Source organism: Heterodontus francisci, chromosome 25 (assembly GCF_036365525.1).
Source record: "Heterodontus francisci isolate sHetFra1 chromosome 25, sHetFra1.hap1, whole genome shotgun sequence".
Taxonomy (NCBI): Eukaryota; Metazoa; Chordata; class Chondrichthyes; order Heterodontiformes; family Heterodontidae; genus Heterodontus; species Heterodontus francisci.
Window position 1 is genome coordinate 14798420 of NC_090395.1, and position 13073 is coordinate 14811492.

At 44.7% G+C, this 13073-nt stretch overlaps 1 protein-coding gene across 2 annotated transcripts in view; it reads right to left on the reverse strand.

Annotated features, from left to right (window-relative positions):
* Window positions 1-13073, reverse strand: part of ipo9 (importin 9) — a 123751-nt gene that overhangs the window by 66686 nt on the left and 43992 nt on the right. For both annotated transcript variants that reach the window (XM_068056910.1, XM_068056911.1), the window contains exons 9-13: window positions 12639-12697; window positions 10606-10757; window positions 9917-10015; window positions 8843-8949; window positions 3716-3855 (exon numbers count right to left, since the gene is read on the reverse strand). In XM_068056910.1, the coding sequence (XP_067913011.1) occupies window positions 3716-3855; window positions 8843-8949; window positions 9917-10015; window positions 10606-10757; window positions 12639-12697 (557 nt within the window). The remainder of the gene's footprint in view (window positions 1-3715; window positions 3856-8842; window positions 8950-9916; window positions 10016-10605; window positions 10758-12638; window positions 12698-13073) is intronic.

The following is a 13073-nucleotide window of genomic DNA, read 5'->3' on the forward strand; positions in this document are numbered from 1 at the left end:
TTCCCTCTCCCTCGCCCCCCTTCTCCCTCTCCCTCGCCCCCCTTCTCCCTCTCCCTCGCCCCCCTTCTCCCTCTCCCTCGCCCCCCTTCTCCCTCTCCCTCGCCCCCCTTCTCCCTCTCCCTCGCCCCCCTTCTCCCTCTCCCTCGCCCCCCTTCTCCCTCTCCCTCGCCCCCCTTCTCCCTCTCCCTCGCCCCCCTTCTCCCTCTCCCTCGCCCCCCTTCTCCCTCTCCCTCGCCCCCCTTCTCCCTCTCTCACACAGTTGCAGACAGTGGAACGCTCTTTAAAGTTCTTTTAAAATTCAGTTCTTTTAAAAAAGAATCTTGTCAGTTTCACAGATGACAGCTGCTGAATTCGGGAACAGCCGTTTCCCAACAGACTCGGGCATTTCCGGCCAGCTGTTTAAAAAAGTCAGAACGCACTGGAAATCCCCGAGTCTGTTGGGAAACGGCTGTTCCCGAATTCAGCAGCTGTCACCTGTGAAACTGACAGCACAATAGTTTAAAAGCCGGACTGACAAAGGGAAATTTCTCATCTCCAGTCATGGTGAAGATGCGGAACAGCGCCAACAACAGTTTACATCTGCGGGCCAGATGGAAATGTTTGGCTGGCTGGATACTGACCCACGGGCTGTATGTTGGACTACCCTGGGTTAGCACATTTGATACAGTCTACATGGATTGAGCTAGGCTTTTGACAAGGACCCACATGGCAGACTGGTCAGAAAACTAAAATCCCATGGGATCCAAGACAAAGTGGCAAGTTGAATCCAAAACAGGCTCACTGGTAGGAAGCAAAGAGTGATGGCCAATGGGTGTTTTTGTGACTGGAAGGCTGCTTTAACTGGAGTTTGCAGGGCTCAGTACTGGGTCCCTTGCTTTTCATGTATATATCAATGATTTAGACTTTAAATGTAGGGGCCATGATTATGAAATTTGCAGATGATACAAAAATCGTTTGTGTGTTTGATAGTGAAGAAGAAAGCTGTAGACTGCAGGAAGATATCAATAGTCAACTAGGCAGAAAAGTGACAAATGGAATTCAATTTGGTGTGAGATAATGCATTTGGGGAAGGCTAACAAGGCAGGGGAATACACAATAAATGTTAGGACACTGAACTGTAGAGGAACAGAGGGACCATGGAGTGCATGTCCACAGATCCCTGAAGGTAACAGGACAACTAGATAGGAACATAGGAAATACGGACAGGAGTAGGCCATTTGGCCCCTCAGGCCTGCTCCGCCATTCAACTAGATCATGGCTGATCTACCTCAATGCCATTTTCCCGCACTATCCCCATATCCCTTGATACCTTTAATATCTAGAACTCTATTGATATCTGTCTTGAATATACTCAATGATTGAGCCTCCACAGACCTCTGGGGTAGAGAATTCCAAAGATTCACCACTCTCTGTGTGAAGAAATTCCTCCTCATCTCAGTCCGAAAAGGCCTACCGCTTATCCTGAAACTGTTTCTCTGGTTCTAGACATCCCTGCAGCCAGGGAAAACATCCTTCCTGCGTCCACCCTGTCGAGCCCTGTAAGAGTTTTCTATGTTTCAATGAGATCACCTCTCATTCTTCTAAACTCTCGAGAATATAGGCCCAGTCTCCTCAATTTCTCCTCATAGCACAATCCTGCCATCCCAGGGATCATTCTGGTGAATCTTCGTTGCACTCCCTCTATGGTAATAATGTCCTTCCTTCGGTAAGGAGACTTGAACTGTACACAATACTCCAGGTGTGGTCTCACCATGGCAATATATAATTGCAGCAAGGCTTCTTTACTCCTGTACTCAAATCCTCTTGCAATGAAGGCCAACATAATATTTGCTTCCTAATTGCTTGCTGCACCTGCATGTTAGCTTTCAGTGACTTATGAACAAGGAAACCCAGGTCCCTTTGGTCATCAACACTTCCCAATTTATCACCATTTAAGAAATAGTCTGTATTTCTGTTTTTCCCTACCAACGCAGATAACTTCACACTTTTTCACATTATATTCCATCTGCCATACTCTTGCCCATTCACTTAGCCTGTCCAAGTCCCTTTGAAGCCTCCTTGCATTCTCCCCACAACTCACATTCCCACCTAGCTTTGTCATCAGCAAATCTGGAAATATTATATTTGTTCCCCTTATCCAAATCATTTTTATAGATTGTGAACAGCTATGGTCCCAGCACTGATCCTTACTGTACCCCATTAGTAACAGCCTGCCATCCTGAGAATGATCCATTTATTCCAATCTGTTTTCTGTCTGTTAATCAATTCTCTATCTATTAGCAGTATATTACCCCCAATCCCATGTGCACTAATTTTGCTTACTAACCTCCTGTGTGGGACCTTATCAAAAGCCTTGTGAAAATCCAAATACACCACATCCACTTGTTCCCCCTTACCTATTCTACCAGTTACATGCTCAAAAAACTCTAACAGGTTTGTCTAACAGAGTCAGAGTATTCCACAGGATATAAGGTGGTTAAGAAGGCATACAGGATACTTTCCTTTATTAGCTGAGGCATAGAATATAAGAGCTGGGAGGTTATGCTAGTACTGTATAAAATATTAGTTAGGTGACAGGTAGAGTACTGGACACAGTTCTGGTCACTGCATTACAGGAAGGCTGTGATCACATTTGAAAGGGTACAGAGGAGATTTATGAGGAATAGAGAATTTAGCAATGAGGAAATATTAGTTGGGATAAAGCTGTTTTCATTGGAACAGTGGACACAGAAGATTTAAATTAGGGTGTATAAAATTATGAGGCGCCTGGATAAAGTGGATAGGAAGGACCTATTTCCCTTAACAGAGCCCCCTCAATAACCAGGGGGCAGTAATTGGCAGAAGGACTAGCAGTGAGTTGAGGTTTTTGTTCCATCAAGAGAGTGGAACTCACAGCCTGAAAGGGTGGTAAAGGCAGAAACTCCCATTGCTACACACCAAGAGCTGGAAAGTGGGATTAGACTGGATAGCTCTTTCTTGGCCGGCATAGACACAATAGGCCAAATGGCCTCCTTCTGTACCATGAATTTTTTATGTTTCTACACTGTCCCATCAAACACTCCCAGGACAGGTACAATATGGGTTAGATGCAGAGTAAAACTCCCTCTACACTGTCCCATCAAACACTCCCAGGGCACTTACAGCATGGGTTATATAGAGTAAAGCTCCCTCTAAATATTTAACAAACAATCTGATGTCTGAATCATGTCTGGGCTGTTTTGTGCTGTGGCCCATGGAGCTGGACTTGCCCACACTTGTTTCACATCAAAAATTACTAACAGCATTTTCCTCCCAGATTCCTGGGCTAGATTTGAACCCAACTGGAAGGTACAGTTGTCTGACTCACTCCACCACCTGACCGCTGGGTTTCCTCCAACTTCATAGTGATACTACATTTAGCTTTTATTTACCCAGATATAGAGTGACATATTATTCACTAAACTAAGGCTTGAGTTGACAGCTTTGAGTAGCTAATTCCCAGAGCCAGCTTGACAGTATGCTCCAAGCTCCTTGGGCTTGTCACAGTACTTCCTAAATCACATGTGATCTAAATCTGGAAGCAAATCCTCCTGTAGTTCAGGCCAGGATCACTTCTCCAATTCCACCCAGTGTTGAATTTCTTTGATAGGCATTGGATACTGCCTGGGGTAGAGTGAATGTTTGACTCTGCTAGCCCTTGCCTGGGTAATCTATGCGACTGCAGGCTGCATCCTACCCGATAGGTTGAGGTCAACGAGAACAACGTTGGTGAGGAATCCACGCATGTCAAACTGTATCCGTCCATTTTTCACACTCTCAGTGATTACGTTCTTCACCGAGCCCAATGCCAACATACAAGCCTCGTGAATCTTCCACCTGCCGCAAAGAGATCACACTGTCAATTCCCCTAGTGTGGGCCCACACACCAGCACGAAACACTCACTAAACCCACTGGGCACTGTGACCGGACGCAGCTTCCTCCTGTCCACCCTCAAGGTCACTGTTAGGGGGAAATAGAACATCGCACTCACTGCGGCCAACCCTTGTCAAATAGTTAAAGAGCAGCCCTGAGAAATCAGAGAGCAGTACCACAGAGGTGAGAGAGCAAGCAGCAGGCTGCCTTAGGCCTGAACACTGCAGGCTGGCAGCAACAATTTAGATTTATATAGCACCTTTAACATAATAAAATGTCCCAAGGCACTTCACAGGAACATCATAAAACAAAGTATGACAGGCTTAAAATTGATAAAGAGGAAGTATTAGATAGGCTGTCCGTACTTAAGGTGGATAAAATGCCAGGACCAGATGAGACGCATCCAAGGATACTGAGGGAAGTGAGGGTGGAAATCGCAGATGCACTGGCCATAACTTTTCAGTCTTCCTTAAACTCGGGGTGGTGCTACAGGACTGAAGAATTGCAAACGCTGCACCCTTGTTCAACAAGAGTGTAAAGATAAGCTCAGCAACTACAGGCCAGTCAGTTTAACTTCAGTGGTGGGAAAACTTCTAGAAAAAAATAATTCGGCACAAAATCAATAGTCACATGGACAAATGCAAGTTAATTAAGGAAAACCAGCATGGATTTCTTAGAGGAAAATCATGTTTAACTAACGTGGAGTATTTTGAGGTAGCAGAGAGGGTTGATGAGAGCAATGCTGTTGATGTGGTGTACATGGACTTTAAAAAGGCGTTTGATACAGTGCCACACAACAGATTTGTGAACAAACTTGTAGCTCATGGAATAAAAAGGACGGTAGCAACATGGATACGAAATTGGCTGAGTGACAGGAAACAAAGAGTAGTGGTTATTGGATGTTTTCCGGGCTGGAGGAAGGTTTGTAGTGGAGTTCCCCAGGGATCAGTGTTGGGACCCTTGCTTTTCCTGATATATATTAATGACCTAGACCTTAGTGGATAGGACACAATTTCAAAGTTTGCAGATGACACGAAACTTGGAAGCATTGTGAACTGTGAGGAGGATAGTGTAGAACTTCAAAAGGACGTAGATAAGTTAGTGGAATGGGCTGACAGGTGGCAGATGAAGTTCAATGCAAAGAAATGTGAAGTGATTCATTTTGGTAGGAAGAACATAGAGAGACAATATAGAATAAAGGGTACAATTCTAAAGGGGGTACAGGAGCAGAGGGACCTCGGTGTATATTTGCATAAGTCATTGAAGGTGCAGGACAGGTTGAGAGAGCAATTAATAAAGCACATATATCCTGAGCTTTATCAATAGGGGCATAGAGTACAAGAGCAAGGAAGTTATGTTCGGCCTCAACTGGAGTATTGCGTCCAGTTCTGGGCGTCGCATTTTGGGAAAGACGTGAGGGAATTGGAGAGAGTACAGAAAAGATTCATGAGAATTGTTCCAGGAATGAGGAACTTCAGCTCTGAAGATAGACTGAAGAAGTTAAGACTGCTTTTCTTGGAGAACAGAAGGCTGAACTGTGATTTGATAGAGGTATTCAAAATCATGAGGGGTCTGGACAAAGTAGATACAGAGAAACTGTTCCCACTCAAAGGGATCGAGAACAAGAGGGCACAGATTTAAAGTATTTGGTAAGAGAAGCAAAAGTGACATAAGGAAAAACTTTTTCACACAGTAAGTAGCTAAGGTCTGGAATATGCTGCCTGAGAAAGTGGTGGAGACAGGTTCAACTGAAGCATTCAAAAGAGAATTAGACAGTTATATGAAAAGGAAGAATGTGCAGGGTTACGGGGAGAAGGCAGGGGAATGGAACTGAGGGAATTGCTCTTTGAGAGTCAGTGTGGACAGGATGGGCCGAATGGCCTCCTTCTGCACTCTAGCAATTCTGTGATTCAGCCACAAATGGAGACCAAAAGCTTGGTCAAAGAGGTAGGTTTTAAGCAGTGTCATAAAGGAGGAAAGTGAGGTGGCGAGGCGGACAGGTGTAGCAGAAACAGCAATAAAAAAAATCCACTGTTAAACAAAGCAGAGTCAATCTCCCACTCCCCTTCCTTACTCACTCTACCTGCTTAGTGTAAAAACATTACAGCAGGGCAGGTTAGGCTGCGTGGCCCAAGTAGGTGTTCTTTATACATACCCATGGAGTATAAGAAACGAATTGAATGAATTGCACACGCAAATTCAACTTGGAGGGTATGACACGGTAGCCATTAAAGAGACACGGCTGGAAGACAGTCAGGACTGGGAGCTAAATATACCAGGTTACAGGAAAGATAGGTAAAATGGTAGCGGGGAAAGAGAAGCCTTAGTGATTAAGGATAAAATTACTAAGAGGATATAATGAAAGATAAGCAGGCAGTGGAGACATCATGGGCAAAACTAAGAAATAGAAAAGGATTTAAGACTGTAGTGGGAATTGTGTAAAGGCCCCCTGGTAGCACCAGTGGTGGAAAGAATATATGATTTAGATGTAGCAAAGGCAGAATGGCTTTTATAGGATATTTTAACTTCCATACAAATTGAGATAAGCAGACGAGGTCATGTCAGAAAGGTAGTGAATTTCTTGCGTGTACAGCATAGTTTTCTGCAGTCCTATGTTTCAGAACCAACAAGGGGCCAGGCCATATTAGAGTAATGAATCAGATTTAGTAAAGAGCCTAATGGTGCGTGAACATTTACTTAGCAATCACAATATGATTGAGTTCAATGCAATGTAGCATTTGAAAGGGAGAAATGCAGAACAGCTAAGATTCTAGATTTAGATTAAGGCTGACTTCAACAGGATGATACTGTCCGCAGTAAACTGGACAAATGTGTTGATATGTAAAATGTCAGATCAGTGGGAGGTGTTCAAAAAAGAATTTAATGCGATAGAGAATCAGTTTATACCCTGAAGGTGCAAGAACTCCACTTGCCGAGAAAACTGCCATGGACAACAAAAGAGATAAAAGACACTCAAAACTAAAAGAAAAGGTATGGAAAAAAAGCACCGTTCCTGGAGAATGGGGAGATACAAAGAACAAAAAGTGACAAAACAGACAGTAAGAGTTACAAAAAAGAAACCTGCAAGAGATATCATCACAATCTTTTTTTACAATTATATTAGGAAAAAAGTGGGTGGTCAGGAGTGATGTGGGCTGCTTGAAAATTGATAGCAGTGATATTGCACATGAAAATAAGGAAATGGTGGACATGTTGAATAATTACCTTGCACTGATCTAGAGGAAGAGGTCAGCATGGCAGTCCTCCCAAGGAAACTAATGTTGTATCAGGGATGGGGGACTCACCAAAATTAACATAAGCAAAATAACTAATAATAAAAAAAGGCACCGAAGAATGACAAGTCCCCAGGACCAGATGGTTTCCATCAGAGTTTTAAAGGAAGTGGGTGAAAAAATTGCAGATGCCCAAACTATAATCTTCCAAAGTTCTTTCGATTTAGGAACTGGTCCTTTACATCGGAAAATTGTGCAGGTCACTCTGCTATTTAAGAAAGGTGAGAGGGGAAAACCAGGGTTTAATAGACCAGTTAGCTAACATCAGTTGTCAGGATCTACTGGAGTCTATAATTAAGGAGTGACTAAACATCTTGAAAATTTTCAGCTGATTAGAGAGCTAGCATGGATTTGTAAAGGATAGGTCATGACTGACAGGCCTGACTGAATTTTTTGAACAGATGGCTAAAGTAGTGGACAAGGGAATGTCAATAGATGTTATTTATATGCACTTACAGAAGACATTCGATAAAGTCCCTCATAAGAGGCTATCAGATAAAGTTGAAGCTCATGGAAGACAAATTATTGAGCTAGTTAGGAAATTAGCTCAGTAGCAGGGCAGAGAGTAGGGATAATGGGCAGGTATTCTAATTGGCAAGACATGAGTAGCGGTGTCCCACAAGGATCTGTGTTGGGGCTTCAAGTATTCACTTAGATGATGAGATAGAAATCCACATAACCAAGTTTGCTATTGACACAAAGATAAGCGGCATTGCAAGCAGTGTAGATGGAAGCATAAAATTATAAAGAGATATTAATTGTGGCAAATGGATTTCAACGTAAGCAAGCGTGAAGTCATGCTCACTTTGAATTCAAAAAGGATAGATGAGGGTACTTTCTAAATGATGAAAAGCTGGAAGCAGCAGGGGTCCAAAGAGACCTAGGGTCCATGTACATAGATAATTAAAATGTTATAGACAGGCACAGAAAATAATTAAAAAGGCTAATGGAATGCTGGCCTTTATATCTAGAAGACTATAATACAAAAGGGGTAGAAGTCATGCTTCGCTGTACAAAGCCCTGGATAGACCACACTACTGTGTGCAGTTCTGGGCACCACACCTGAGGAAGGATATATTGGCCTTGGAGGGAGTGCAGGGCAGATTTACCAAAATGATAGCTGGATTACAAGCGTTAAATTACAAAGAGAGATTACGTAAACTAGGGTTGCATTCCCTCGAATTAAAAAGGTTAAGGAAGGGGTGATTTGATTGAAGTTTTCAAACTATTAAGGGGAACTGATAGAGTAGATAGAGAAGAACTATTTCTACTGGTTGGGGAGTCTAAGTCTATAAAAATTAGAAACAGACCTTTCAGGAATGAAATTAGGAAACAGTTCCACATACAAAAGGGTAGAAGTTGTTTGGAACTTTCTTCCACAAACAGCAGTTGATGCTAGATCAATTGTTAATTTTAAATCAGAGCTTGATAGATTTTTTTATTAACCAAAGGTATTCAGGGATATGGGTCAACGGCTGGTGGTATATGGAGTTCAGATCAGCCATGACTGAATGGCAGAACGGGCTCGAGAGGCTGAATTGCCTCCTTCTGTCTTCCTATGTACAAAGACAATCGCCTGGCCATCTGATCTCACTTAGTAGAGGCTTCACCCCGAGTCTGGCTGTTAGCATGACAACAGTACAGTTAATTCTCATACCAGTGCACATTCCCATCACTCTTGGCTTGCTCCGCTTCCTGCAGGTGTTTAGTCGCGGCTGCTGCTAAGGCAATAGCACTCTCACTCTGGAAGTCACTTGCAACAGCCTGCAGTGGGGAATGAGAAACTGCTGTTAGCTCCCCTAGAAGAGAAAGATACAGAGGATGCACCCTCCCTGCCCTGGGTGAGAGTCAGGCTGGGCCTGCCCCAGGTGGCCGCAAGGGGGAGGGTCAGACCGGACCCTCCCCGCCCCTGAGCGGTGGTCAGACCGCACCCTCCCCGCCCCCGAGCGGGGGGTCAGGCCGCACCCTCCCCGCCCCCGAGCAAGGGTGGCGGGGGGGGGTCAGGCCGCACCCTCCCCGCCCCTGAGCAGGGGTGGCGGGTGGGGGGGGAGGGGGTCAGGGAACACCTCTTCTATCCTAGGAACATGCAAAGGGAAATATTATTTTAAAACATGAAAAAAAAACAAAAAGTATCTAGCCCAAGACTGATTTGAGATGGAGGCTTTGCTCTCCTCAGCTTTTCTCCCAAACAGCAACAGGGAAAAAAATCAGACTTCTCGGCACACGCTACAGAAGGAGGGTGCAATTCTCCACCCTCCAGTTGTTTTTGGTATGGCTGATGCTCTTCCTTTAATCAGCTCCTCTCTTGCATGGTTATGACCCTAAATAGCCAGCTGTTACCCAGTGGAGCCCATGGACTGCAACACTTCTTTAGGAACTGGACTAAAGATGTCAATGATTGATGTGAGCATCACAGCCCCAGAATATGTTTATGTCAACAGACAGGCCATGAGTCGGCAGCTAAAGCTTTTGTTCCGGTCAATCCAAAGGCTCGGCTGCGTGACTATCACAATCTGCTAAACAGAGTAGTTCTCACAATACAACCCAATTATCTGGATGGGTTTCATTGCAGCAGCTGCTGAGTGTAATTCTGAAGTGAATAGTATTTAAGATTGGAGTGAATGTGACTCGACCCCCTCCTCCAGCTGAGTAACTACACTCAGAAATATTCTGCAGTCTCACAGACTGGTTGCAGCAGCACTGTGCAGCGGAGAATCCTCCCTGCCCTTACCAGCAGCAGATCTTGGGCAGAGATCCGCACGGAGTACGAGAAGGTGTCGTCATCCTCATCCTCCACAAACTGATGGGGATTTCCCGTCCAAACCTTAATCTGCAGAGAAAGAAAACAACACGACTGAACTCAGCGACAGGGCCAATAAAAGTGACACACACGCAGTCTCGTGCTACAAGCTCTCAGCTCAAACCAAATGATGCAGCAAAACCAAAGCAGAACGTGTTACACAAGCTGCTCAGTGATAGCGTGCCCTGTAACAGAGGGCAGGACATGTGAAAATAAAGCCAAGGGAATCATGAACCTTTAATCTATTAATCTGCCTTCAATGTACATCTTTTAAACTTATTACTATTGCATCCCTGTGATGGGATGGCCTGGGCTTTTTCCAAATGGTGCACTTGACAGGCAATAAAATATTTCACTGAAACATCAGGCTATCCAGGCAGAATCCAGATATCAATTGCATCAAATTAACTTAAAAGATAAAGAAATCAAGGCAGTTACGAGAAATAGTGGACAACACATTAGAGCCCACAATCTCCCAAGGTCACAACAGCATGTGTGGTGATTTATATAAACGGGTGTGAATCATTGAATATTTGCTGTGACCCACAGTTTAGTGCCCTGACTCCAACCTTAGCTGTTAATCTACCGAACAGAGTGCAGTATAGGAGCTGAAACCTTACCTGCTCCTCAGTGATCTGCATGTACAGAATGATGTAGTAGATCAGTTCAGGCAAGGCCTTCTTCACAGTGCTCTTAAACTTCCTGTTCTCCAGTAGCGTGTGCACAAACTCAAAAATATTGAACACCAAGTTCTCAAACCCCAGCACCTCACCTCAGAGAGAAAACAAACAAAAATCACTCAACCTGTTCCATCAAAGGGGTTAATCATACTGACAGTAGGAACTCTCAGATCAGGTTCTGCATCTGGGAACATATGGTTCAAAACATACCAACTACAGCACTGCCAATACTGCTGCTTATCCAGGGGACTCAAGATACAGGGGCTGAATTTTACAGACCCCCGATGCCGGGGGTCATGGCAGGGGCGGAAAAGGCCTCCAAATGTGGCCCAACACAGGCCACGACACGGGGAAGGCCCGGCCTGATATTGTTGGCGGCAGAAGCCGGATTTACATATTTTAAATAATTTAAATGAATGAATAAATTACCTTCCCGCTCCTGCTGTCCATTCCGGGGCAATATTGGTGCCAGTGGCCAGCACTCCCGCGCCTTCGCGTCCCTGTCTGGGGATCCGAGGCAGAACACTGGTCGGGAGGGGGAAGCAGGTAAGTTTTTCAGTGTAGAGGGGGCGTGGCGTCAGAGTAATTTCATTGGTCTTGGGGATTGTGGGAAGGGGTAAAGTTTAAAGTTTCTGAACTTTTGGGGGTATGGGGGGTATGGGGGGTGGGGGTGGGGGTGGGGGGGGGGGGGGGGGGAAGGTCAGGTGCACCAGGTAAGTGTTTTGGTGGGGAGTGAGGGGGGAGAGGGAAGGTACTTAATTCTATGGTTATTGGGAGGGGGATGGGAGGGGGTCAGGATCAATGTAATTTTTTACAATCATTCCTCCTTTAAATATTTAAATTGCACATTAGGGCTTGAAGCTCTTTAAAAATGGTGCCAGCGCCTGCACAAAGGCTGCTGACACCGCCATTGCTGGGGACGGACGTCATCAGGGTGGGTGGTCCACCCTGGCCATTTAAATAAGCCGCCGCGTTTAATATTGCAGCGGCTCCGTGACATGCAGTCCACACGGACGAATGTAAATGCAGCCCACAGTCTCTGATTTGAATCCTGCCTGCAATAGGGAAACTCAGTGATAGCCAATTCAGCCATGGCCCTAAACACCACAGCCAATCCTAGCCAGGTGACATGGTAACATACCAAACCTAACACCAGATTGTATATTAATGGTCCAACCCTTCAGCAAGGCCACCTATCACACCCGTTCCACTCCTCGCTTATTCCCCCTCTGCTAAAAGAGCACTAAAGCCGCTCTTTTCCAGCTCCCCCAGCCCACTGATGAGCTCAGGCAAAGGAACACACAAAGGTTATGACAGATAGAGACCATTTGGCCCTTTCAGTCTGTCAGCATCTAAACTCCATGTGAGCAAATAGTTCTAATCATGTTTTCCCACCCTATTCCACATCCCTTTATCCACGTCCTTCATCCGCTATTCAATCTACTTTGAATCTGCTTCAACCACCAACACCAAAGTGAATTCCACAGCCACTCAGCTGTGTCTGTGAAGAGGTTTCACTGCCCTCTACTCTAAATCTTAGCCCCTTTATAAAAATCGTTCTTGGAACCTGAGCATTGCTGGCAAGGCCAGTAATTGATGCCCATTCCTAATTTCCCTTGAGAATGTGATGGTGAGCCACCTTCTTGAACTACTGCAGTCCATGTGGTGTAGGTACACCCAAAGTGATTTTTTCCAGTAATGGTTTGATACAACTGAGTGGCCTGCTACACCATTTCAGAGGCCAGTTAAGTGTCAACCACATTGCTGATCTGGAGTCACATGTCAGCCAGACTGGATAAGGATGGCAGGTATCCTTCCCCAAAGGCAATTAGTGAACCAGTTGGGTTTTTACAACAATCTGGTAGCTTCACGCTGAGACTAGCATTTTATTCCAAATCTATTAATTTCCTCTGGTTAAAGTTCGAGTAACAATTTCTCCGTGCTTAACACAGAAATGCAATGCTCCCACTTACCATCTGAATCCACTGGATCATCCACCTCTTCCATGTAATTCACCTCTGTCCTTACGTAAGTGTCAATGTTAAAGAAAACAGCAACAGTTGAACTATCTCACATCTTTACATAAAAGCAAAATACTACAGATGCTGGAAATCTGAAGTAAAAACTGAAATTGCTGGAAATACTCCAGCATCTGTGGAGAGAGAAGCAAAGTTAACATTTCAGGTCTGTGACCTTCAATCCGTTCTGAGTATTTCCATCACTTGCTTTTTTTATTTCACATCCTTAGATTGTCCCAAACCCCTTTGCTACTACGGACACTCATAAAGGCCACAAACACAGCCTATTTGTCAGAGTCGTTTACAGCACAGAAGGAAGCCATTCAGCCCATCATTTATTAACCCCATCACTCCACAGCTTTCCCTTGTTCACCACTGAGCAGGCTGGGT